The 27297-nt window shown below is 37.2% G+C and overlaps 1 protein-coding gene and 1 pseudogene across 1 annotated transcript in view; both read right to left on the reverse strand.

The window, feature by feature from the left end:
• Window positions 1-5104: 5104 nt before the first annotated feature.
• COX16 (cytochrome c oxidase assembly factor COX16) overlaps window positions 5105-27297 on the reverse strand; it is a 32324-nt gene continuing 10131 nt past the window's right edge. Inside the window, exons 3-4 of the mRNA XM_036107263.2 lie at window positions 9927-9989; window positions 5105-5721 (exon numbers count right to left, since the gene is read on the reverse strand). Of these exons, the coding sequence (XP_035963156.1) occupies window positions 5605-5721; window positions 9927-9989 (180 nt within the window). The 3' untranslated portion in view covers window positions 5105-5604. The remainder of the gene's footprint in view (window positions 5722-9926; window positions 9990-27297) is intronic.
• LOC144382818 (ubiquitin-conjugating enzyme E2 C pseudogene) lies at window positions 15724-17081 on the reverse strand (annotated as a pseudogene).

Genomic DNA, 27297 nt, shown 5'->3' on the forward strand with positions numbered 1-27297 from the left:
ATGTATAACCCTCTCTATATGTTATTGGATTCAGTCTGCTAGTATTTTGTTGAGGATTTTTGCATCTACATTCATAGGAGGTATTGATCTGTAATTTTCTTATGTTTTTGCCTGGTTTTTGTATCAGGATAATACTAGCCTTGTAGAATGAGTTGGTAAGTGTTCCATTCTTTTCTACTTTTTTGGAAAAGTTTGTAAAGAATTGATATTAATTCTTCTTTTGAATCTTTTGTAGAATTCACAATGAAGCCATCTGCATCTGGGCTTTTTGTGTATGTGTGTGTGGGTATAATTTCTTGTTATAGGTCTATTCAGATTTATATTCCTTCTTGAATCAATTTTGGTAGTTTATCTTTCTAGGAATTTAATCTAAATTACATAATTTATTGGCATAGAATTTATAGCATTCTATCATAGTTCATTTTAATTGCTCTAAGTTTGCTAGTAATGTCCCCTCTTTCATTCCTCATTTTAAAATGATTTGTCTTGTTTCTTTTATTAGTCAATCTAGCCAAAGGCTTGTCAATTTTGTTGATCTGTAAAAAAAAAAGGAAACTTCAGTTTCACTGATTTCTCTATTGTGTTTCTGTTCTCCTTCATTTACTTCTGTTCTAATCTTTACTTTCTTCTGTCTGCTTTAGGTTTTGTTTGCTCTTCTTTTTCAAGTGCATTAAGGTGAAAGGTTAAGTCACTAACTTGAGATCTTTTCTCAATATAGGTATTTATAGCTACACATTTCCAACTAAGTACTGTTTTGATACATCCCTTACTTTTGGTATGTTGTATCTTCATTTTCATTCATCTCAAAGTATTTATTATACTTTTGATTTCTTCTCTGATCAGTTGGACATTCAATTACATTTTATTTTCACATGCTTGTAAATTTCCAAAATTTCCTCTATAGTTGATTTCTTACAGTCCTAGAACATGTTTGAAATTAGTATGGTTGAAATCCTTTTAAATTTATTGAGACTTGTTTATGACCTTGCATAATGTCTACCCTGGAGAATGTTCCATGTGCACTTGAGAAGAACGTGTCTTCTGCTGTTGTTGGGTAGAGTAATCCACAGATGATGTCAGGTCCAGTTGCTTTACAGTGTTGTTCAAGTTTTCTGTTTACTTAGGTAGATGATCTTTTGCCTATTCGTTCTATTTATTATTAAAAGTGGGGTATTGAAGTCTCCTACTATTATTATAAAATTGCCTTTTTCTAAGTTTTTGCTTTTTGTATCGTTGGGCTGTGTTGTTAGTTGTACATATGTTTTATAACAGTTATGTTTTCTTGACTGTTGACCATTTATCATTTTAAAACATTCCTCTTTGTCTCTTGTAATAATTTTTTGCCTCAAAGTACACTTTATCTGATATTAGATAGCCAAAGCAGCTCTCTTTGGTTACCATTTGCATGGTGTCAATTTTTCCATCCTTATACCTTGAACTTAGTGTCTTTGAATCTAAAGTGAACCTCTTATAGACAGCATATAGTTGGATTGTAGTTTTTATCCATTCTGTCAAACTCTGCTTTTTAATTAGTGAATATAATTCTTTTATATTTAATGTAAACTGGTAAGTAGGACTTCCATCTGCTATTTTTACTATTTTCTACGTCTTTTGCATTTTTCTCTAGTCCTTAACTGCCTTCTTTTGTATTAAAAGGATATTTCCTAGTGTAACATTTAATTCCTTTTGTGATTTTTAATACATTTTATCATTATTATTTATTTGGGAAAGAGAGAGAGAGAGCACAGGCAGGGGGAGCAGCAGGCAGAGGGACAAAAAGGCTCCCCACCAAGTAGGGAGCCCGACGTGAGGCCCGATCCCAGGACCACGGGACCATGACCTGAGCTGAAGGCAGATGCCCAGCGACTTAGCCACCCAGGGGCCCCATGTTTTTAACTACATTTTTTGAGTGACTTTCTTAAAGCTTACTCTGGGGCTCACAATATATATTATTTACCCGAATCTACTTCAGATTTATTCTAACTTAATCTAAGATATACAAACTTTCCTCCTATTTGGCTTGATCCTTCCCCACTTTTTTGTACTATTATTGTTATACATATTACATCTATGCATGTCACAAGCCCAACAAACATTTTATAATTATTGATTTATGCTCTTCTGTGTTTTAAAGAAGTTTTTTTTTTAATATTCATTTATTTGAGAGAGAGGGAGAGAGACTGAGAGAGAACACATGCATGCGCACGTGCACGAGTTGGCAGGGGGTGGCAGAGGGAGAGAGAGAATCTCCAGCAAACTCCTGGCTGAGCGCAGAGCCCGACACGGGGCTGATCTCACAACCATGCGATCATGACCTGAACCGAAATCAAGAGTTGGGCCCTTAACCAAATGAGCCACCCAAGCGCCTCTAAAGAAGTTGTTTTTTAATTATTTATAAACTTTTAAATGTTAACCTTCTTATTTATCATGTTTGGTTCTCTTCTTTGCTTCCTGTGGCAATTATCATCTGGTGTTATTTCCTTGCTCCAATAAAGGTGCATTCCCAACCCCCCTTTTTTTTTTTTTAAAGATTTTATTTATTTGAGAGACAGAATGAGATACAGAGAGAGAGCATGAGAGGGTCAGAGGGAGAAGCAGACTCCCTGCTCAGCAGGGAGCCCAATGCGGGACTCGATCCCGGGACTCCAGGATCATGACCTGAGCCGAAGGCAGTCGCCAACCCCTTCTTTGCTCTATTATTGTCTAATATATTATATTCCCATATGTAGACCTCAAAATACATTTTACAGAAAGTATCTTATTTGTTCTTAAATGAATTAAGAAAGGAGGAAAATGTAATTGTAATTTTTAAAAAATAATTACCTAAATACCTTTATTGGTGCTCCTTGTCTTTTCTTGTGGATTTAAATTACCATCTGGTATCACTTTCCTCTCGTGCTCTTTCCTCAGTCATGTCCACTCTATTGATGACCCCATCAAAGGCATTTCTGTTACACTGTTTTTCTGTAATTTCCTTTTGATTCTTAAAATTTCTATCTCTCTGCTTATATTACCCATCTGTTCTTTCATGTTGTATACTTTTTCCAACAGAGCTCTAAACATATTAATTAGTTATTTTAAACTCTCAGTCTGATAAGTCCAACTTCCTTGCCATATATGAATCTGATTTTGAGGCTTAGTCTTTTCAAGATGTGCTTGTTGTATTTTAGTATGCCTTGTAATTTCTTTGTTCGAAGTTGGACATAATACCCAGTTGGATTGAGTAAAAGAAACTCCACTGAACAGCCTTTAGTGGTAGTAATGTGAAGGGGGAGGGAACATTCTATAGTTTTATGATTAGGTCTCAGTCTTTTAGTGATCATGGTCCCACATGACTTTCACTACTACCTCTCAAGTCTTCCTCCCCACACCCCTACTCCATTTAGGTGAAACAGGAGGCTAGAAGGGACTGAAGTTGGGTAGTTCACTTACCCCAGAGCTGCTTAAGCTCTGGTAAAATCCAGTGTGATTAGTGTCTAGCAAAAGCTTCCTTTGGGGCCAGGCTTTTTGTTAAGGAGAACAAAATTTAGAGGACATATTTCAGAATGGTTAATTTCTCCTCCCTCCTGCTGAAACCACAAGATTTTCCTCTAATATTCAGAGTGAGAAACTGGTGGGGCTCCAGGAACTAAAACTCACAAAAATGTGCCTCTGGCCTGGTCTCCAGGAGTTTTTAACTCAAGCTAGTCCATGTTCAGTCTCCAGTAATTAGTCAATTACCCTTCAAGCATTCCTACCTGATGCTGGCTCCAGCAGTGGCTTCTGGGTGGTTTCTCCTTCAGGTAACCCGTGATCCTCTGTATTTGTCTATCTCAAGTTTTCAGGTGGTGCTTTTTGTCCTGTGTCTTCAGTTCTCTCATGGATCAAAGAAGAGTTGTTGATTTTCAGGTTTTCAGCTTTTTCTTTTTGTTAGGATGGGAGGTGTTCCTACATGTTGGACCAGAAACTAAAGTCCCCTATGCTGTTTTTAAAGAAACTACCAATTTTCTAGACCAGTTGTACCATTTTACATTATACCAGCAAATGTGTGAGAGATCTAGTTTCTCCACATCCTTACCAGCATTTGGAATTATCACTTTTTTATTTCAGCTGTTCTAATAAGTGTGTAGTGATTTCTCAATGTAGTCCAAATTTGTATTTCCCTGATGGCTAGTGATGTCAACCATTCTCTTCATGTGCTTATTTGCCATATTCATATACCCTCTTCAGTGAAATGTCACTTTGTGTCTTTTGACCATTTTCTAATTGGACTGTTTGCTTTTTTATTGAGTTTTCAGAATTCTTTATATATTCTAGATATGTGTCTTTTAGCAGAAATGCGGTTTGCAAATATTTTCTCTCAGTCTGGATTGTATTTTCATTTTTTAATGGGGTCTTTGGAAAACAAAAGTTTTTAATTTTGATGAGATCCAATTTACCAAGTTTTTCTTTTATGAATGTTTTTGTTAAGAACTATTTTTTAAGAACTATACACTAAGTCCTGAAGACTTTCTGCCCTCTTTTCCCAAAAGTTTTAAGTTTTACATTTAAATTAGATCCATTTTGAGTTACTTTTTGTACATGGAGCGATGTTTAAGTGGAGGTCTATTATTTTTCTAGGCCCATGAAATCCAATTGTTCTCTCAGATCTCTATTTCTATCATGATTTATCATCACTAGATAATCAGCATGGTTTCCTTTTTGCTAAAACTAACCCACTGAAAATACTGATCTTGATTGGGCAAGAGGCAGGTAGATTTATAATTTTTTGGCAACATAAGGGGGAGTATTTCAATTGGGACTTTAGGCATCTGGAACTCAGTGTGAAAATATCAGAGAGTGGGGCAACAGGGCTGGCTAAGACAGGGGTAAAAAGGAGAAAATAAATTTAAAAAAAACTAACTTCCCTCAATTCTATCCTTTTGCCTAGCATTTAGATCATAGCAAACCCCAAGTTAAAAAAATAACAAAACTACAGTCAAGTTGCATGCAAATAATGCTAAGGCATAAAGCATACCTTAAATCAGTATTTCCAAATTGTAGTCATCTATGGAATACTTGAACAAATTTGCTGTATCTGTATGTAATATGTACTATTTCATGATTTTTGCCTTAACGGAGAACATTATAATTTTCTTAACATGTTTTAATTGTATCAATACAATCATCAGGTGACACTTTGGAGACTGATTAGTATATCATGTGAGGTATTATAAGTAAAACCAAAACTCTCATCAGCCTGTAATCGATATTATTTTCCTACATAGGTGTGACATAAAATCACTGCCTGATGTTACTGTGACTTTTTATCAAGATTATCTGTCATCACATTACTCACATCTAAGCTTCTGCAGGTCTGAAATTTTCTTCCCACTGAATATGTAGTGGGAATTCCAGTTGATAACATTTTTGTTAAAAAAAAAAAAGAAAGAAAGAAAAGAATCAACTAAGTCAAGTTGTCTTAGTCTTAAGAATTTCTGGATTTCGTCCTTGGAGGAGGTCAGGATCTTCCCAAGGTCTGGGTCCTCGAATATTCTTCCAGTCATCAAAAGCGGAGTCCTTTATTTTCTATAGAGCCATTTTTGTTAAAAAAAAAAAAAGAAAGAAAGAAAAGAATCAACTAAGTCAAGTTGTCTTAGTCTTAAGAATTTCTGGATTTCGTCCTTGGAGGAGGTCAGGATCTTCCCAAGGTCTGGGTCCTCGAATATTCTTCCAGTCATCAAAAGCGGAGTCCTTTATTTTCTATAGAGCCACAAAAATTAAAGTATATATATTAGGGTAAAAGTCCTGTGGCTTTGATTAGGACACTACTAAATGAATGAATAAATAAGTGAGTGGAAAAAATCCAATAGGCCCTCAATTATAATTTTAACAAATAAATCAACTGCATGTCACACGTAATAATTGAAGTATGACATATTTCCTAGGATTTGGAATTTTTCTTGCTTGCTATGGAGGTTAATTAGACTATCTTTCTCCCTCCCCCCATCAGAATAAAATTATCAAATTAGAGAAAGAGTCTGCATACTTTATTTTTGAAAGCACAAAGAAAGGCAAGAAGCCGGAAAAACAAAAGTCCAACTCTGAAGGCTGATCCAGCTAATAATGACTAGCATGGGTTAGCATGGTGACAGTAGGAAATGAGAGGAAAAGAACAAAGGTAGAGACCCTAAAGTCTGCTAGAAGGAAGAAAAGAGACTAAGATGATTTGTCCTGCACCTGAGAAATGAGTCTGAGCCTATGAATGAAGACATTGCCCACAGCTGCCATGAGCAAATAAGTACCTTTCAGTCAATAAAACCTAGTTTCAACTATAGTTTGGATCATGGTACCTTCACAGTTAGTGTGAAATACCTCTCAGCAGGGAAATGAAGGTAGGATAAAGGGAAAAATATAAATGGTTCTTCACCCTTCAACACCACTCTGACAGTAACTTTTCTACATCTGCTTTGATTGTTCTGGAATTATTGAGTAAATAAGATAGAAAAAGAGGCTCAGAGAACACAGAATAGCTTACATCCAGAGATAGGGAAAATGATATAAATTTACAATGACACTTGGATAATAAGCATTTCTCTTTTGCTAACAAGCTGTATAACCTTGGGCAAACGATTTAAGCCATCTGGTCACTAATTCCCTCATAAATAATAATAAAAAGGCTGAACCAAATGGTCTACATGGTTTCTTCAGTTCTCAAATTCTATGGTTTCCAAAATAACTAAAAGAAAATTTACTCCCAGACAAACCCTCCACAGCATGACTACTGACATAGTGCTTATAGATCGAGAAGTAGCAAGTCACAGGTTTTGACAAAATAATGGGGAAGTAGTGAACTGAAACCATTCTCTAAATGTCACTTACAGTTTTGCTAGGAGTCTATATTAAATATATGTAAATGAACAAAGTTCTACTAATTTAAACTGCAAAGGAGTAAATTATTTTCAAGTATAGTTATGAAATTATCCAAAGTTATAAAAAGGTTTGAAGAAAGAATGGCCTTTACCTAGATAACATAAGACATATATGCTCAAGAGAACTTAAGAATAATTCTTAGATGAGGGGCGCCTGGGTGGCTCAGTTGTTAAGTGCCTGCCTTCGGCTCAGGTCGCGATCCCAGGGTCCTGGGATCGAGCCCCGCATCGGGCTCCCTGCTTGGCAGGAAGCCTGCTTCTCCCTCTCCCACTCCCCTTGCCTGTGTTCCCTCTCTCACAGGTTCCTCAATTGCACTACTAGGTATTTACCCCAAAGATACAGATGTAGTGAAAAAAAGGGGCACCTGCACCCCAATGTTCATAGCAGCAATGTCCACTATTAATAGCCAAACTGTAGAAGAAGCCAAGATGTCCTTCAACAGATGAATGGATAAAGATGTGGTTCTCATTTATTCTCTCACTGTCTCTCCCTCTGTCAAATAAATAAATAAAATCTTTTAAAAATTTTTTTAAAAATAAAAAAAAAGAATAATTCTTAGATGGGATGCAAGGATGGCAGAACAACTTCACATAAACGTGTTCCAGTCTTCAAAGATCTTTAGTAAATAAAAGAGTCTCTGTGGAATTTTGTAAAACATGTACAGTCACTGAAGATTATGCTGTACATGTGTTGGGCAAGACCACCTAAGGCTTACCACTTAACAACCAACTGCTACAGAATTGAGTATGAAACAGAATCAAGAAGTGCTAAAAAAGAGCAGTGTCAATACTGGATTTTCAGCCCTGATACAGTAAAGACCTCTCTTTAATACCTAGCTTCTACCTTGACATACACCTGAGACACCACAAAGGCTACTCTTTAGGAATAAGGATTATGCCAAGAGTAAAACCTACTTTGGACTCATTCCAACAAAGCTTAAAGCCAAGCTCTGACAAGATCCTCTAGAGAGACAATTTGGAGAATGAGTCCGATAAAGTTACAGCAGTTTAGGAAACACCAAAGCCTTTCCACAGATCCTCCCTTAAAAAGACAAAACCAAGGTCAAAATGATCAGCCAATAATTTAACTGCCTGCTAAAATGAGAATCAACTCTTCACAAGTCTCTTCAATGTATTATTACAATGTTCACCTTTCAAGCAAAAATGACCAACCATACAAAGAAACAGGAAAATATGATCCACAGCCAAAAAAATCAACAAAATACAAGAAATGGAGAACATCCCCCCCTAACCACCTGTTATAATACCATGTACTATTAAACACTTTAATTTTTGCTAATCAGATGGGTGGACAATGACACATCATTATAATTTTAACTAACATTCCTGTAAGTTTGGTATCTTGTCATATGTTTAAGAATATTTATTCTCCACATCATTTGCCATCAGGGAAATGCAAATCAAAACCACAATGAGATACCACCTTACACCAGTCAGAGTGGCTAAAATTAACAAGTCAGGAAACGACAGATGTTGGCGAGAATGCGGAGAAAGGGGAACCCTCTTACACTATCAGTGGGAATGCAAACTGGTGCAGCCACTCTGGAAAACAGTATGGAGGTTCCTCAAGAAGTTAAAAATAGAGCTAGGACGCCTGGGTGGCTCAGTCGGTTAAGTGTCTGCCTTCAGCTCAGGTCATGATCTCAGGGTCCTGGGATCGAGTCCCACATGGGGCTCCCTGCTTGGCGGGGAGCCTGCTTCTCCCTCTGCCTGCTGCTCCCCGCTGCTTGTGCTCTTTCTGTCTCTCCGTCTCTGACAAATAAATAAATAAAACCTTTAAAAAAAAAAAAATAGAGCCACCCTACGACCCAGCAATTGCACTACTAGGTATTTACCCCAAAGATACAGATGTAGTGAAAAAAAGGGGCACCTGCACCCCAATGTTCATAGCAGCAATGTCCACTATTAATAGCCAAACTGTAGAAGAAGCCAAGATGTCCTTCAACAGATGAATGGATAAAGATGTGGTTCATATATACAATGGAATATTACTCAGCCATCAGAAAGGATAAATACCTACCATTTACATCAACATGAATGGAACTGGAGGGTATTATGCTAAGTGAAATAAATCAATCAGAGAAAGACAATTATCATATGGATTTACTCACATGTGGAATATAAGAAATAGCACAGAGGATCATACGGGAAGGGAGGGAAAACTGAATGGGAAGAAATCAGAGAGGGAGACAAACCATGAGAGATTCTTGACTCTGGGAAACAAACTGAGGGTTGTGGAAAGGGAAGTGGGTGGGGGGATGGGGTAACTGAGTGATGGGCATTAAGAAGGGCACGTGATGTGATGAGCACTGGGTGTTATACACAACTAATGAATCACTGAACACTACATCAAGTTATGATGTACTGTATGTTGGCTAACTGAATTTAAATAAAAAAAATTGTTAAAGGCACACACACAAAAAAGAATGATATTTATCTCCTTTTTGCTGAAGTCTTTACATTCTTTGCCCATGTTCCCACTGACCAACTAAAATACTAAACTTTTCCATGTTGATCTGTAGATGCTGCTCATATTTAAATAAACTAATTCACCATGAAAAGATAAACAATATTTTTACAATTCCTCATTTAACTAGTGACTTTATATACATTATTTTGTTTTAGGCTGAACTTTTGAATATTTATAGATAAACTCATCAGTCTTTACTTTGAAAGCTTTTGAATTTTGTATCACATTTAAATCAACTTTTCTGACTCAAGACCACAAAAAAGAATCTCCATTTTTTTCTCCTAGTATTTTTAGCATTGTTTTTTTAATTTTTAAATTCTTGTTCCACCTAGAATTTATTCATTTTAATATGTGAAATAGAGATCCATCTTTATTTTCTTTTCAAATGACTACATAGTTAATTGTCCCAATACCATATTGTTTGGGGTAATTTTTTTCTGCACTGGTAATAATTCAAATTCACCTTAAGACAGAATCAGTCACTGACTAGTAAGACTGTTACAAAAGAGATTATATTAACATATAACATATATTAACATATGTACCTCATACTCTGATTCCAATGATACTTTATTCATTTTCAGTTTTTTTTCTAATTCAGGATCAATCTGTAGAAAAGAAAGAGGAGCCATAAGTTATTAAGTCTGTTATATGCAATTTGAATTTAAAAAGTCACATAAGGGATGGTTGGATGGTAAGGCAGATAACAAACGCATGACAAAATCTCGATCAGTCCAGTCGTGTAGTGATAACTAAGGTACTGCTACCACCACTACTACAACTACCAGCAGCTAATATTTACTGAGCACTTTTTATGTGCCAGGCATTTTGACATATACTCACAAAAACATAATTATGATGATGATCACAAGTAAAGATAATGGGACACAAGGAGTATGAATTACATGTTGAAGAGGAAGAAACTGGCTTTGAACCTTGGCCTTGTGCTTCCACAGTCCATGCTGTTAACCACCACCCTAAATGATGTTATTACATAAAAATACTAATAAATGTATGCTGCTCTTGAAAACAAAAAAGAACACCTTCAATACACCTGAAATAAAGAAGTGTCTAAGAAAATATTAGACAGGATTCCACAGTGGTAAATAGGAGCTGATGTCATGTTATCTGTGTGTGGCAAAGTGTTAAGGAAAGAAGAATGTGATTGCAGAAGTCAATAAACAAAACAACAACAAAACTCAAATTAAAATAAATGGAATAGCTGAATAGTGACTGAATTTAAGACTAAATTAACACACTAGAAATACAACCTGAGGATTCCATTAGAATGATGCACAAGAGTTGGGATGAACGAAAGTAAAGCTGTGTTATAAAAGCTAGATCCACAAGTTCCAACACATGTCTATTAGGGGTTTCAGAATTAGAGAACAAAGAGAATGGAGGAAGGGATATAATTAAATAATTGACCAGTAATTAATTGAATATTTAGAGACACATGAGTCCCCAGATTGAAAAAACACAATAAAAAATAACCACAACAAAACAAAAACTGCCCATTCTTAATCAAATAATAGTAAAGCTTTAGAATATTAAGGATAAAAAAGAAAATCTCAAAACCAAAAAGAGTGAAAAGACTGTTTACTCACAAAGGAATATGGATTAGAAAAAAGACTGCTCATTAGCAACCTTGTATGGTAAAAGAAGATAGAATTATTTCAGTATTGCTATTGATGGAGGATTATTTTCAACCTCAGTTTTATTTTTACTGTTTCATCTTTTCTTCTTTCTTGACTTTTACTTGATTTTTTTCTCAATCAGTTTCGAGTGGTAGAGATATATACAAACGTATCAATAATTACAGTAAATATTAAACTCATCTATTAACTAGTAGAGATTTTCTGAACTTTAAAAAAATCCTGCTATACACTACTTACAAGAAATGCACTTAAAAAAGAATGAAAGCACAAGGTTGACAGTAGAGGGCTATAAAAATGATACACCAACAAAAAAGCTATGGGGATAGGGAGATCACTAAATAGCAGTATTTATAATGGATAAAACAGAGTTCAAGGCAAACTATCAAAAAGGCAGATTTTATATTGATAAATGGAACAATTTTTCAAAAATATAGAGAATTATAAAATATCATGTGACTACATTGCTTTAAAATGTATGCATCAAGGGATGCCTGGGTGGCTCAGTCGTTAAGCGTCTGCCTTCGGCTCAGGTCATGACCCCAGGGTCCTGCGATCGAGCCCTGCATCGGGCTCCCTGCTCGGTGGGAAGCCTGCTTCTCCCTCTCCCACTCCCCCTGCTTGTGTTCCCTCTCTCGCTGTGTCTCTGTCAAATAAATAAATAAAATATTTAAAAAATAAAAATAAATAAAATGTATGCATCAAAATGGTAAAAATAAACACATTTTTTTAAAGAGAAATGTTTTCTTTTTTTTTTTTTAAGAATTTTTTATTTATTCATTTGAGACAGAGACACAGAGAGAGAGACAGTAGGAGCCGTGGGGAAAGGGAGAGGAAGAGGGAGAAGCAGACTCCCTGCTCAGCAGGGAGCCAGACGTGGGGCTCGATCCCAGGACCTGGAGATCATGACCTGAGCCAAAGGCAGATGCTTAACCATCTGAGCCACCCAGACGCCCCTAAACACAAACAAACATTCTAGAAGAGCTTAACATACCTTTTGCAGAATCTAATAGATCAAGCAGATTATATTAATGTGATTATTGAAAATATGAGTAAAATAATAAGATTTTTCTAATAGGCATATATAGAATTTTGAGCCCCCAAAATTTAGATTGCCATTTCCCCTCAAATACACACAAGATGTTTATAAGAACTAAACTTATTCTAGGGCAGAAGGGAAAACTAGGCAAATTCACATGTAAAAAATATTGTCATACATGCCACATTGACTATATTAAATAACACTTAAAATCACTTGATGTTAGCCAAAGGGCCAAGAAGTGGTAACATTTAAAATCAATAACAAAAAGATAACTGCAGGAAAAATCCAAATATATGGAAGCTAAAAAAGTTTTAAATTATATTAACATGTTAAAGAGGCTATAAAAAATGAAAATTACAAAGCATTTAGAAGTGAAGAGTGACCTTGTTGAACTATCTTATTCATTCTAATAGTTTTAATCTTCTTCAGCAGACAAATTTCTTGGTAGGCAACATTTCATCTGCACATGATCACATTTTCAATTCTTTCTTTCTAAACTTCATACCACTTATTTCTTTTTGCTGTTTGACTATATATGGTATAGGGCTATGACCTGCAAAACAGTACTAAAAAGTAGCTACAATTATGAATATTCTTTTCTTATTCTTGGCTTTAATGGGAATGCTTCTAATGTTCCTCTATTAAGAATATTTATTATGATTACGGTTAACAGAATTCAACAAAGTGGCTAGATTAACAGATAAATATCAATCAAAGTGCATGGATCTACATACAAAATCAATAGAGTTTCTTTACTCAAGTCCAATTAGGAAATGTCAGAAAAAGAAGAATCCATAACCAGAATAGTCTTATCTATTTAAAAAATTAAATCTATAGCTAAATACATTTAAAAAAAGAAAGACTGAAGCCCAGAAAGTGTCACTGGCAAATTGTATAAAATATTTAAGAAAGTAACACCAATTCTACACAATCTGTTCCAGAAAATAAAAAAGGAGGGAACCCAACTTATGTTATGAAGCCAGCATTACCCTAATACCAAAACCAGAATGTTGGGGAATTTTCCCTTCTTCCCTTCTAGGTTCATTGGCTGGCCTAATAATTGACATAAAACACATGAACAGGAGAAAAAAAAAATTAATTATGTACGTATGGGAGACCCACAAAGATATGAGACTCACAGGTAGCCAGGCAATTGAGTTAGGAAATTAAATATCATTCTGAGCTAAGGAAAATGAGGTAGGGAACTAAGGTTTAAAAGGGGAGGAAGAAAATCACAGGAAGATGAAAAGACAAATGTTTGGTAAACAAATGTCTACTATGCCATGCAGGTAAGTCTTTCTGGTATAAAAAGTTATATATCTGGTAAAAGATCTCTTCCTGGTACAGGCCCTCCATCTAAGTTGTTTTAGGCAGTTAAAGGAGAGATAAAAAGCTTTCCCATAGTCTGCTGGGTCTTCAGCTCAAAATAATCCACATGTCAAAATGGTTCATTTTGGGAGAGCATATCCTGCTCCCCCTCAAGACCAAACAGTAAGAGGAAGAAAACAAAAGCTAAAACCTGCAACAATCTCTACAGTAACCTCTCGTGGAAGAGAAAAAATATAGCTTTCAAACCAACAGAACAACAAATTAATAAAACATTATTAATCCAAAAGAGGACAAACAAAAGTCAAAAGAAATAATTGTAACAAATAGTGCATAAAAAAGTATACTTAAACCCAAATATATAAAAATTTACATTAAATGTAAATGGATTTAATGATCCAATTAAAAAGACTATTAAAAACATATATTCTGTTTATAAGAGATATATATTTAAAACCTACATTTACAGAAAAGTTAAGATTGAAAAGGAAGCTAAAGAAGCTATATTAACATGCAACAAAACAGCCTTTAAGGAAAAAAGCATTATTAGCAAGCAAAGTGATAAGAAAAAGACAACAGGCCCAAAATGGAGTCACTTCTGCTAAGTATGTCACCAAACTGAAACTTAATATCTAACCTAAGTTCCACCCTCCCCCAGTCTTAACCAGTCAGTCTGGAATTTCCTGGTCAGAGTAGTGAGGTAAACTACCTGATTGTCCTTGTCTGTCCGTCCCAAGAAAGATGAAATAATGTGCTCTTTCCTTGTCCCTGCTCAGAGCTCTTTTCCATTTGCCTGATGCATGAAACACTGAATAAAACCAATTTGATCTTTAAATTTATTGCTATTTAAATTTATTTAAATTTTGTTTTTTAACAAAAACTTCATTACACTAAAAACTCAAGTCCCCATGAAGATGTAATAATTCTGAAATTATGTGTGCCTAATATCATGGTGAAATGGAATCATAATGAGAGATGTTAGCACAATTTTCTCAGTAGCAGATAGAAAAAACAGATTTAAAAAGTCAACACTACAGAAAATTTGAGAAAACCCTACAAAGCTGACCAAATGGATGTATAAATTTTTAATATGTACCCAACACTGCCAGATATACATTCTTTCAAGCACACATTATTTATATATAAACTGATCATATGTTGGGTCATAAAACAAGTCTCAACAAATATCAAAGAATGAACTCATTGAAAATATTCTTTGATTACAATGCATCTAAGTTAAAAATCAATAAAAAATAATTAGGACAAGTAGCAAGATGGCGAAGGAGGAGGAGACCTAAAGTTCGTCTGGTCCCAGGAATTCAGCTAGTTATGAAACCATTCAGAACACCTACAAACTCAACAGGAGATCAAAGAAAAGAACAGCAGCAATTCTATGAACAGAAAAGTGACCACTTTCTGGAAGGTAGGACATGCAGAGAAGTGAATCCAAGGCGATATTTGAGAAGACAGACCGTGGGGGAGGGAGCCTCCGTCAGCCGCTACCTGCAAGTGATAGAGCAGCGGAGCACAAAATCGGAACTTTTAGAAGTCTGCTCCGCTGAGGGATGTCACTCCAGTGGCTAAGCAGGGGGTGGAACCCTCGCTGGGACAGTGTGGTCTCAGGACCCCCAGGGTCACAGAAAGACCGGGGGTGCCTGAGTGCGGCAGAGCTCCCAGGTACTGGAATGGGGAAGCCAGCTGCAGAGACCCAACAAGCGGCAGATCTGGGGAGACTCCCCTTCCTCCCCCAGGAGGAGCAGCATGGCAGTGCACCACAGCAATCTGCTCGGTTTGGAGACTCCAAACGGGGTTGTGTGCTAGAGATAGAAACGCTCGGTCACAGGCCGGGTGAGCTCAGAGTGCAGCCGGAGACCAGGGAGACAGGGGTGATTGACTGCTTTTCTCTGGGGGCTCACTAAGGAGTGGGGCCCCGAGCTCTCGGCTCCTCTGGGACCAGAGACTGGCAGGCCGCCATTTTCACTCTCGTCCTCCAAAGCTGTACAGAAAGCTTTCAGGGAACAAAAGCTACCGAGAGCAAACACGCGCACATTACTTAGCCTGGCCCCTGGCAAGGGCAGTGTAATTCCGCCTCCGGCAAAGACATTTGGGAACCACGGCAACAGGCCCCTTCCCCAGAAGATCAGCAAGAACATCCAGCCAAGACCAAGTTTACTGATCAATGAGAACTGCAAAACTCCAGCGCTAGGGGAGTACAGCACATAGAATTCATGGCTTTTCTCCCATGATTCATTAGTCCTTAAAAGTTAATTTTTAAAATTTTCTTTAGTTTTTTCCTTTTCTATTTTTTTTTTGTAAAAAAAAACCAATGTATTTATTTAATATATTCATCACAAGGGCTCAACCAGAGACTTAATTTAAAAAACAGAAACAAAACAAAAATGACACCACAGCTTAAGATACAGAGTCCTAGACAGAAATGAAGAGAAAGACTATCTAAGGAGAAAATAAAAAGACAACACAAAGAGAGAGGCTGGACAGTCAGGGATCTTGGCTGGAGACCTGCTTTGAGTAGGTTTCTTGCAGATACTTCTTTTTTATTTTATTTTTTTTATTTATTTATTTGAGAGAGAGAGAATGAGAGAGAGCAAGCACAGGAGAGGGGGGAGGGTCAGAGGGAGAAGCAGACTCCCTGCCGAGCAGGGAGCCCGATGCGGGACTCGATCCAGGGACTCCAGGATCATGACCTGAGCCGAAGGCAGTAGCTTAACCAACTGAGCCACCCAGGCGCCCTTTGCAGATACTTCTTAAAGGCTGTGGGGTTTTTCCAGAGCTCGGCAGCATGCGTGTTCAAAGGACTATCAATGTTTGGTTCTCCTAGCAGGCTCTGGATGGACAGCAGGATGGTCCCGACATCATACAGGGCAGACCACTTGTCCTTCAGGATGTCCAGGCAGATGTTCTCCTGAGTGTCCACATTGGGGTGGTAGCAGGGTGTGAGGAACTTCACCATGGGCGCGTTGTAAGGGTAGCCACTGGGGAACTCCAGGGAGAGCTTATACCTCAGGTCTTCATACACTGTGCCTGCTGCCCCATGGATGGTCCCCACCCATTTGAAAAGGTTGTCGGATTCAGGGAAGGCAGAGATGCCTTTGTCACCAGACATCATGAGGGTCATCAGCTCCTGCTGTATGTAGCCTCTTGCCCACGGGGCCCTGGGCGGCGCCCCCCGCTGGGTTCGGCTCCTTTGCGGGCGGCGGCGACACTAGCAGCAGCTGGGTCGCGGTTCTGGGAGGGATCCTGGGCAGCACGGGGAGGGAGACAGGAACTCGGAGAGCACTACTGCAACTGCCTCCTTTTCTATTTTTTTAGTTGAATTTTTCTTCTTTCATTTTTCAACCAACATCTTATCAATTCCTTTTTTAAAATCTTTTTTAATTTTCATTTTTACAGTCATATTCTATCCCTTCATTGTATTTAACCTTATTTTTTGTATATATATATGTTTTTCTTTCTTTAAGATTTTGGGATACAGTTTCTTCCAACAGACCAAAATATAACCTAAAATCTAGTATATGACTTTGTCCTAGTCTCCCACCTGATCACATTCTTTGTTTTTTTAATTTTTTTTTGTTCTTTTTTTCAACCAACTTCTTATCAATTCCTTTTTCAAAATCTTTTTAAATTTTCATCTTTACAGTCATATTCCATCTCTTCATCGTATTTGCCCTCATTTTTGTATATATATATGTTTTTCTTTCTTTAAAATTTTGGGAGGCAGTTTCTTCTAACAAGACCAAAATACACCCAAAATCTAGTGTGTGGCTCTATTCTATTCACCAGCCTGATCATACTCTTTTTTTTTTTTCTTTCTTTTCCCCACGATTTCAGGTCTTTTCTGTTTTGTTTAGTGTATATTTTTCTGGGGTCATTGTTACCCTTTTAGCATTTTGTTCTCTCATTCATCTATTCTTCTCTGGACAAAATGACAAGATGGAAAAACACCTCAAAAAAAAGAACTAGAGGCAGTACCAACTGCCAGGGACCTATCAAATCAGACATTAGCAAGATGTCAGAACTAGAGTTCAGAATGACGCTTATAAAGATACTAGCTGGGCTTGAAAAAAGCATAGAAGATACTAGAGAATCTCCTTCTGGAGAAATGAAAGAACTAAAATCTTACCAAGTCGAAATCAAAAAGGCTATTAATGACGTGCAATCAAAAATGAAGACTCTAACTGCTAGGATAAATGAGGCAGAAGAGAGAATTAGATATCTTAGAAGACCAAATGATGGAAAATAAAGAAGCTGAGAAAAAGAGAGAGAAACAACTACTAGATCACGAGGGGAGAATTCGGGAGATAAGTGATACCATAAAGCAAAACAACATTAGAATAACTGGGATCCCAGAAGAAGAAAGAGAGAGGGAGGCAGAAGGTATATTGGAGCAAATTAAAGCAGAGAACTGCCCTAATTGGGTAAGGAAACAGGCATCAAAATCCAGGAGGCACAGAGAACCCCCCTCAAAATCAATAAAAATATGTCAACACCCTGACATCTAATAGTAAAACTCACAAGTCTCAGAGACAAAGAGAAAATCCTGAAAGCAGCTTGGGACAAGAGGTCTGTAACCTATATTGGTAGAAACATCAGATTGGCAGCAGACCTATTCACAGAGACCTGGCAGGCCAGAAAGGACTGGCATGATATATTCAGGGCACTAAATGAGAAAAATATGCAGCCAAGAATACTATATCCAGCTAGGCTGTCACTGAAAACAGAAGGAGAGATAAAAAGCTTCCAGGAAAAACAAAAACTAAAAGAATTTACTATCACCAAACCAGCCCTACAAGAAATATTGAAAGGGGTCCTCTAAGCAAAGAAAGAGCCTAAAAGTAACATAGACCAGAAAGGAACAGAGACAATATACAGTAACAGTCACCTTACAGGCAATACAATGGTACCAAATTCGTATCTTTCAATAGTTACCCTGAATGTAAATGGGCTAAATTCCCCAATCAAAAGACAAAGAGTATCAGATTGGATAAAAAAACAAGACCCCTGGATATGCTGTCTGCAAGACACTCATTTTAGACCCAAAGACACCTCCAGATTTAAAGTGAGGGAGCGGAAAAACATTTACTATGCTAATGGACATCAAAAGAAAGCTGGGGTAGCAATCCTTATATCAGACAAATTAGATTTTAAACCAAAGACTATAATAAGAGATGAGGAAGGACACTACATCATACTTAAAAGGTCTATCCAACAAGAAGATCTAACAATTTTAAATATCTATGCCCCTAACATGGAAGCAACCAATTATATAAGCCAGTTAATAACAAAATCAAAGAAACACATCGACAATAATACAATAATAGTAGGGGACTTTAACACCGCCCTCACTGAAATAGACAGATTATCTAAGCAAAAGATCAAAAAGGAAATAAAGGCTTTAAATGACACACTGGACCAGATGGACTTCACAGACATATTCAGAAAATTCCATCCCAAAGCAACAGAATACACATTCTTCTCTAGTGCCCATGGAACATTCTCCAGAATAGATCACATCCTGGGTCACAAATCAGGTCTCAACCACTACCAAAAGACTGGGATCATTCCCTGCATATTTTCGTACCACAATGCTTTGAAACTAGAACTCAATCACAAGAAGAAAGTTGGAAAGAACTCAAATACATGGAGGCTAAAGAGCATCCTACTAAAGAATGAATGGGTCAACCATGAAATTAAAGAAGAATTTTTTTTTTTTTTTTTTAGATTTTATTTATTTGTTTGAGAGAGAGACACAGCGAGAGAGGGAACACAAGCAGGGGGAGTGGGAGAGGAAGAAGCAGGCCCCCCGTGGAGCAGGGAGCCCGATGTGGGGCTCGATCCCAGGACCCTGGGATCATGACCTGAGCCGAAGGCAGACGCTTAATGACTGAGCCACCCAGGCGCCCCTATGAAATTAAAGAAGAATTTAAAAAATTCAGGGAAGCAAGTGAAAATGAAAGCATAACTGTTCAAAACCTTTGGGATGTGGCAAAGGCGGTCCTAAGAGGAAAGTATATAGCAATACAAGCCTTTCTGAAGAAACTAGGTCTCAAATACACAACCTAATCCTACACCTAAAGGAGCTGGAGAAAGAACAGCAAATAAAGCCTAAGCCCATCAGGAGAAGAGAAATAATAAAGATCAGTGCAGAAATGAATGAAATAGAAACCAAAAGAACAGTAGAACAGATCAACAAAACTAGGAGCTGGTTTTTTGAAAGAATTAATAAGATTGATAAACCCCTAGACATAAGCCTCTTATCAAAAAAGAAAAGAGAAAGGACCCAAATAAATGAAATCATGAATGAAAGAGGAGAGATCACAACCAACACCAAAGAAATACAAACAATTATAAGAACATATTATAATGGATGCATTCCTAGAGATGTATAAACTACCAAAACTGAACCAGGAAGAAATAGAAAACCTGAACAGACCCATAACCACTAAGGAAATTGAGGCAGTGATCAAAAATCTCCCAGCAAACAAGAGTGCAGGGCCAGATGGCTTCCCAGGGGGAATTCTACCAAACATTTAAAGAAGAATTAATACCTATTCTTCTGAAACTCTTCCAAAAAATAGAAATGGAAGGAAAATTTCCAAACTCAATTTTATGAGACCAGCTTTACCTTGATCCCAAAACCAGACAAAGACCCCATCAAAAAGGAGAACTACAGACCAATATCCCTGATGAACATGGATGCAAAAATTCTCACCAAAATACTAGCCAATAGGATCCAACAGTATATTAAAAGGATTATTCACCACGAACAAGTGGGATTTATTCCTGGGCTGCAAGGTTGGTTCAACATCCACAAATCAATCCATGAGATATGATACATCAATAAAAGAAAGAACAAGAATCATATGATCCTCTCAATAGATTCAGAAAAAGCACTTGACAAACTACAGCATCCTTTCTTGATTAAAACTCTTCCCAGTGTACGGACAGAGGGTACATACCTCAATATCATAAAAGCCATCTATGAAAAACCCACAGCGAATATCATCCTCCACGGGGAAAAACTAAGAGCTCTTCCCCTAAGGTCAGGAACACGGCAGGGATGTCCACTATCACCACTGCTATTCAACATAGTACTAGAAGTCCTGGCCTCAGCAATCAGACAACAAAAAGAAATAAAAGGCATCTGAATCAGCAAAGAAGTCAAACTCTCACTCTTTGCAGATGTTATGATACTTTATGTGGAAAACCCAAAAGACTCCCAAAAACCCAAAACTGCTAGAACTCATACAGCAATTCAGTAAAGTGGCAGGATATAAATTCAATGCACAGAAATCAGTGGCATTTCTATATACCAACAACAAGAGAGAAGAAAGAGAAATTAAGGAGTCGATCCCATTTATAATTGCACCCAAAACCATAAGATACCTAGAAATAAATCTAACCAAAGAGGCAAAGGATCTGTACTCAGAATACTATAGAATACTCGTGAAAGAAATTGAGGAAGACACAAAGAAATGGAAAAACGTTCCATGCTCATGGATTGGAAGAACAAATATTGTGAAAATGTCTATGCTACCTAGAGCAATCTAGACATTTAATGCAATCCCTATCAAAATACCATCAACTTTTTTCAAAGAAATGGAACAAATAATCCTAAAATTTGTATGGAACCAGAAAAGATCCCAAATGGTTAGAGGAATGTTGAAAAAGAAAAGCAAAGCTGGCGGCATCACAATTCTGTACTTCAAGCTCTATTACAAAGCTGTCATCATCAAGACAGTATGGTACTGGCACAAAAACAGACACATAGATCAATGGAACAGAACAGAGAGCCCAGAAATGGACCCTCAACTTTATGGTCAACTAATCTTCAACAAAGCAGGAAAGAATGTCCAGTGGAAAAAAGACAGTCTCTTCAACAAATGGTGTTGGGAAAATTGGACAGCCACATGCACAAGAATGAATCTGGACCATTTCTTCACACCACACACAAAAATAGACTAAAAATAGATGAAAGGCCTCAATGTGAGAAAGGAATCCACCAACATCATTGAGGAGAACACAGGCAGCAACCTCTTCGACCTCAGCCACAGTAACTTCTTCCTAGACACATTGCCAAAGGCAAGGAAGCAAGGGCAAAATGAACTATTGGGACTTCATCAAGATAAAAAGCTTTTGCACAGCAAAAGAAACAGTCAACAAAACCAAAAGACAACTGACAGAATGGGAGAAGATATTTGCAAATGACATATCAGATAAAGGCCTGGTATCCAAAATCTATAAAGAACTTATTAAACTCAACACCCAAAGAACAAAGAATCCAATCAAGAAATGGGCAGAAGACATGAACAGACATTTCTGCAAAGAAGACATTCAAATGGCCAACAGACACATGAAAAAGTGCTCAACATCACTCGGCATCAGGGAAATACAAATCAAAACCTCAATGAGATACTACCTTACACCAGTGAGAATAGTTAAAATTAAGAAGTCAGGAAATGACAGATGTTGGCGAGGATGCGGAGAAAGGGGAACCCTCCTACACAGTTGGTGGGAATGTAAGCTGGTGTAGCCACTCTGGAAAACAGGATGGAGGTTCCTCAAAAAGTTGAAAATAGAGCTACCCTATGACCCAGCAACTGCACTACTGGGTATTTACTCCAAAGATACAAATATAGTGATCTGAAGGGGCATGTGCACCCTGATGTTTCCACAATAGCCAAACTATGGAAAGAGCCTAGATGCCCATCAACAGATGAATGGATAAAAAAGATGTGGTATAAAAAAAAAAAAAAAAAAAAGATGTGGTATATATATATACAAATATTATGCAGCCATCAAAAAAAGAAATCTTGCCATTTGCAACAATGTGGATGCAACTAGAGGGTATTATGCTAAGGGAAATAAATCAATCAGAGAAAGACAAGTATCATATGATCTCACTGATGTGAGGAATTTGAGAAACAAGACAGAGGATCATATGGGAAGGGAGGGAAGAATGAAACAAGATGAAACCAGAGAGGGAGACAAACCATAAGAGACTCTTAATTTCAGGAAACAAAGTGAGGGTTGCTGGAGTGGAGGGGGGTGGGTGGGATGGGATGGCTGGGTGATTAACACTGGGGAGGGTAGGTACTATGGTAAGCGCTGTGAATTGTGTAAGACTGATGAATCACAGACCTGTACCCCTGAAACAAATAATAAACTATATGTTAATTAAAAAATTATTTAAAAAATAATAATTTAATAAGAAAATCTCCTATACTTATAAATTAAGGAATAACACTTCTAAATAGCTTCTGAATAACTGAAAAAAATTTTAATTAAAGGACTGTGAACATATTATATATTAAACCTGCATGACATAGCTAGGCCCATCTTTAAAAGGAAATTCATCAGCTTATAAGCCTATATTACAAAAAAAGATGGAAATGGAATGAGCTAAGAATCTACCTCATAAAGTTAGAAAAAAGAAACTCAAAGGAAAAAGTAAATAGAGAACAGAACTGATTAAAGATCAAAAAATGAATGACAAGAGAATCAACTAAACCAAAAGCTATTGATAAATCTCAAGTAAAATTGACTTAGAAGAAAGAGAAATCACAAATAAGTATTTAGAATGAAAAGGAGGTCAACAACATAAATTTTATGGGCAACTGATACTCAGATAATATGAATACTTTTAGGCCAACAAAACTGAAAATTTAGACAAAATGGACAAATTTATAGAAAACTACAACTTTCTAACATGTAACTTTCTAACATGTAGAAAAAAATAAACTATTTGAACAGTGTTATAATGTATAAAGAGCTGAATCTGTACTTTAAAATCTCACATAAAGAAAACCCCAGGTTCAGATGGCTTTACCAATGGATTTTACTAAAGAAGAAATAATGCCAGTATAACAAAAAACCTTCTAGTTATGTGGTGAGCATAAGCTTGATGTCAAAATTTGAAAAAGACAGTAAGAGAACAGGTCAACTTCACTAATGCAGAATTCCTGAAGAACACACTACAAAAAGACAGTATACCAAGATCAAGGTGAGTTCATTTCTCAGGAATGCACAATTAATTTGAAAACCACAATGTAATTTGTAAATAAACGAATGCAACAGAACAGACAACAAAACAGGACAGAAGAGCAGGAAAGAAAAAATGTTAAGTGAGGGCGCCTGGGTGGCTCAGTCGTTAAGCGTCTGCCTTCCACTCAGGTCATGGTCCCAGGGTCCTGGGATCGAGCCCCGCATCGGGCTCCCTGCTCAGCAGAAGCCTGCTTCTTCCTCTCCCACTCCCCCTGCTTGTGTTCCCTCTCTCGCTGTGTCTCTGTCAAATAAATAAATAAAATCTTAAAAAAAAAAAAAGAAAGAAAAGAAAAAATGTTAAGTCAGTAAATGGCGCTTGGACAACTTGTTGTCTATATTAGGGAAAACATTCTATACGCAGAGTTAGGGGTCCCCAGAAAAAGAAAGACCCAGACATTTTAGGTCCCCAGCTATCCCCTCCCACCAGTCCCCCACCCCCTGGATCTATCGTGCCTTACCAACTCTACCTGCCCAAGCACACTTCTTGCAGAACTGCCTAGGGGGTGTTCGAATTACAAAGAAATGAAAAAAAAAAAAAAAACCACAGTAGTTAAGAATTTTAAGGGAACAAAGGGAATGCAAAAACTAAGTCTCTAATAGGCCAGTAGATAGCCTAACCATATCAGAGACAAAAAAATCAATGGTAAAACTCCCAGTGCTGTTTCAAAAGTAAAGACTGACTTAGCACATTCTTGAGTTGTCTTCACAGGATTGAAACTAGCAGAAAATTTAAAGCTTGTTTTTCAGAGAACTGTTTCTCTGTAGTCAGCTACTGTTTCTTTTCAGACCCCACTAAGAAATATCCTGGCTCTGGGTCAACTGATAAGGTCCCAGCCATGAACAAACAAGGCCCTGCAGACCTTACCTGAGGTAACCAGCCCAAGATCCCATCCAGTTTATACTGGCTCTTGGATCATATCCATAGCCCCTTCCCTTTGTCCAACACTTACTCTGCCTCAGTACAATGTTAAAGTCTCTACCCTGGGAGGAGCACAGGCTTCATAAAACACCTGCACAACCTTATTCCCGCCTTTATGTGTGATGACAAAGCTCCCCTTTCTGAATATTCATCCTAATCTTAAATAAAAAGAACTCTCTCACCCCTGTCTGGGTAGTCACGATTTGGAAGTTATTCCCATGATCTCATTTGCTGCAAATAAAATTTCCTTTGAGTGACAACTCCACCTGCTGCAATTTCTTATGGATTATCTGCTGTAATCTCTATCTGCAACTCACCAAGGAGCAAACGAACTCACATTAGTTCAGTTACAGCTAGTTCGGTTACAGTTCCTCCAATGTGTGTGGGTTTTTTTTTCAAACCACCAAGGAATTAACTCAATTCTGACATTACCTACCTAGAGATAGAGTCAGATCCCACAGGTTAAGTTTAAGGGCTCAGTCATCCAAGACAGCCCCCGTCCCCACTTCACACACCAATTGCAAATCCAGGATGTCACCTGCACTTCTCACTGGCTATGGACTGGAGGTTCCAACAACTGCTCCCTGAACAGCTCACAGAATTGAAACACTTTACTTATAAAAGGCTAGATGGAAGAGACACAAAGGCAAGGTATACGGAAAGGCTGTGGGGATTCCATGCCCTCTTTAAGAGGGCTATTCTCCCAGCACCTCTACAAGTTCCCCAGTCAGGAATCTGTCTGAACCTTATCTTTTTGGGTTTTTATGGAGGCTTCATTACATGGGGATGATTAAGTCCTTGCCATTGGCAATCGATTCCACCTCTAGCCCAACTCCCCTCCCTGGAAGTCAAGGGGTGGGACTGCAAGTTTCAACCCTGTCTCACAAGGCTGGCTCTCCTAGCAACCAGCCCCCATCTTTAGATTACCCAGGGGCATTCCATAAATTCATCAACATAACAAAAGACACCTTGCTTGCTCTCATCACTTAGGAAATTCCAGGGGTTTTAGCTCAATGCCAGAAAATAGGGCAAAGACCAAATACGTATTTCTTATAAATCAGAACATCACAATTCCTCATACTATATGCAAAAAAATCAATTCCATTTGGGTTTTATATTTGCAGACCTGAGTATAAAAGGCAAAACAAAAATTTTAGCAATCATATAGAAAAATATTTATATTTTGGCGTAAGAAAAACTTCTTAAAAGGACTGAAAGAAAAAGTAACTATAAAGTAAAAAAGGAATAAAACAGACTACACTAAATTTGTTCATCAAAAGACCCCATTAAGATGACTAAAAAGTTATAATCTGCCATGTATAAAGAAATCTAACAAAACAATAAGAAAAAGACCAACAACCCACAGAAAAAAATGGGCAACCGAGACCTGAAACATCACAACAGAGGACACATAAAAAAAGGAAATATAAGTGGCCAACAGACATAGGAGAAGTGATCAACCTCAATACTCACTCCTCCAGAGTAGTAAGGGGATTAGCCCCCAGTCTATCTGCCTACCAGAAAAAAGGATAAACCCTTTCAGGAGAAAAACAATACCACCTAGAATCTCAAATTACAAGGTCGGGGCACCTGGGTGGCTCAGTCAGTTAAGCGTCTGCCTTTGGCTCAGGTCATGATCTCAGAGTCCCGGGACTGAGCCTCATGTCAGGCTCCCTGCTCAGCGGGGAGTCTGTTTCTCTGTCTCCCTTTGCCCCTCTCCTGGCTCATGCTCTCTCTCACTCTCTCTCTCAAATAAATAAATAAAATCTTAAAAAAATAAAAAATTACAAGGTGTGTTCAAAGACAGAACATTTACCCACAAAACCAACGAGAGAAAAAAATTAGACAATGAAAGCAGATCTATAGTTGGTGTATGTAGGATGTATGTAAAGTAACATATATATTCAAGATACTAAAGGAAAAAGTAAATAAAAACATGACTTCATGGAAGATTAATTATATTATACATTCTTTTTAAATTTAATATTTACCCTCTTACTGTCTTTAAGACTAGTTGGAGTTGGTGTTTCTCTTAAACTATAAAATTAACTGAGAAAACTGAATGGGGGGCGCCTGGGTGGCTCAGTCGTTAAGCATATGCCTTCGGCTCAGGTCATGATCCCAGAGTCCTGGGATTGAGCCCCGCATCGGGCTCCCTGCTCAGCGGGAAGCCTGCTTCTCCCTCTCCTACTCCCCCTGTTTGTGTTCCTTCTCTCGCTGTTGTCTCTCTCTGTTAAATAAATAAAATCTTAAAAAAAAAAAAAACTGATAGGTCCCTTTAATACTCTTTACTTTCCTACCAATAATTATTAATATAATATTATATTTCATTATATATAATATATATTTATAATTATATATATATTTATATAATTCATATATTATATATATTTAATATAACCTATATTTCATTATATAATATATATTTCATTATATAATATATATTTCATTATATAATATATATTTCATTAACAGATCTCAATAATATTGGTAGAAAATTTATATGTATAAATATTATATATATGTATATAAGAAATTATATATATGGGGGCGCCTGGGTGGCTCAGTCGTTAAGTGTCTGCCTTTGGCTCAGGTCATGATCCCAGGGTCCTAGGATGGAGCCCCGCATCGGGCTCCTTGCTCAGCGGGAAGCCTGCTTCTCCTTCTCCCACTCCCCCTGCTTGTGTTCCCTCTCTCGCTGTGTCTCTCTCTGTCACATAAATAAATAAAAAATCTTAAAAAAAAAAAAAGAAATTATATATATGTATGTATGTTTTATATATAAATAAAACTTGGGAAAAAACTCAAATATCAATGTGGCCACAAACAAAAACTACATACTTCTGAATGAATTAATCAGTTACTTAACTAGTGTTCTTATGTAACACTTGGCCTAAATTTGTTAGTAACTG

This window comes from Halichoerus grypus, chromosome 8 (genome assembly GCF_964656455.1).
Source record: "Halichoerus grypus chromosome 8, mHalGry1.hap1.1, whole genome shotgun sequence".
NCBI classification, from domain to species: Eukaryota; Metazoa; Chordata; class Mammalia; order Carnivora; family Phocidae; genus Halichoerus; species Halichoerus grypus.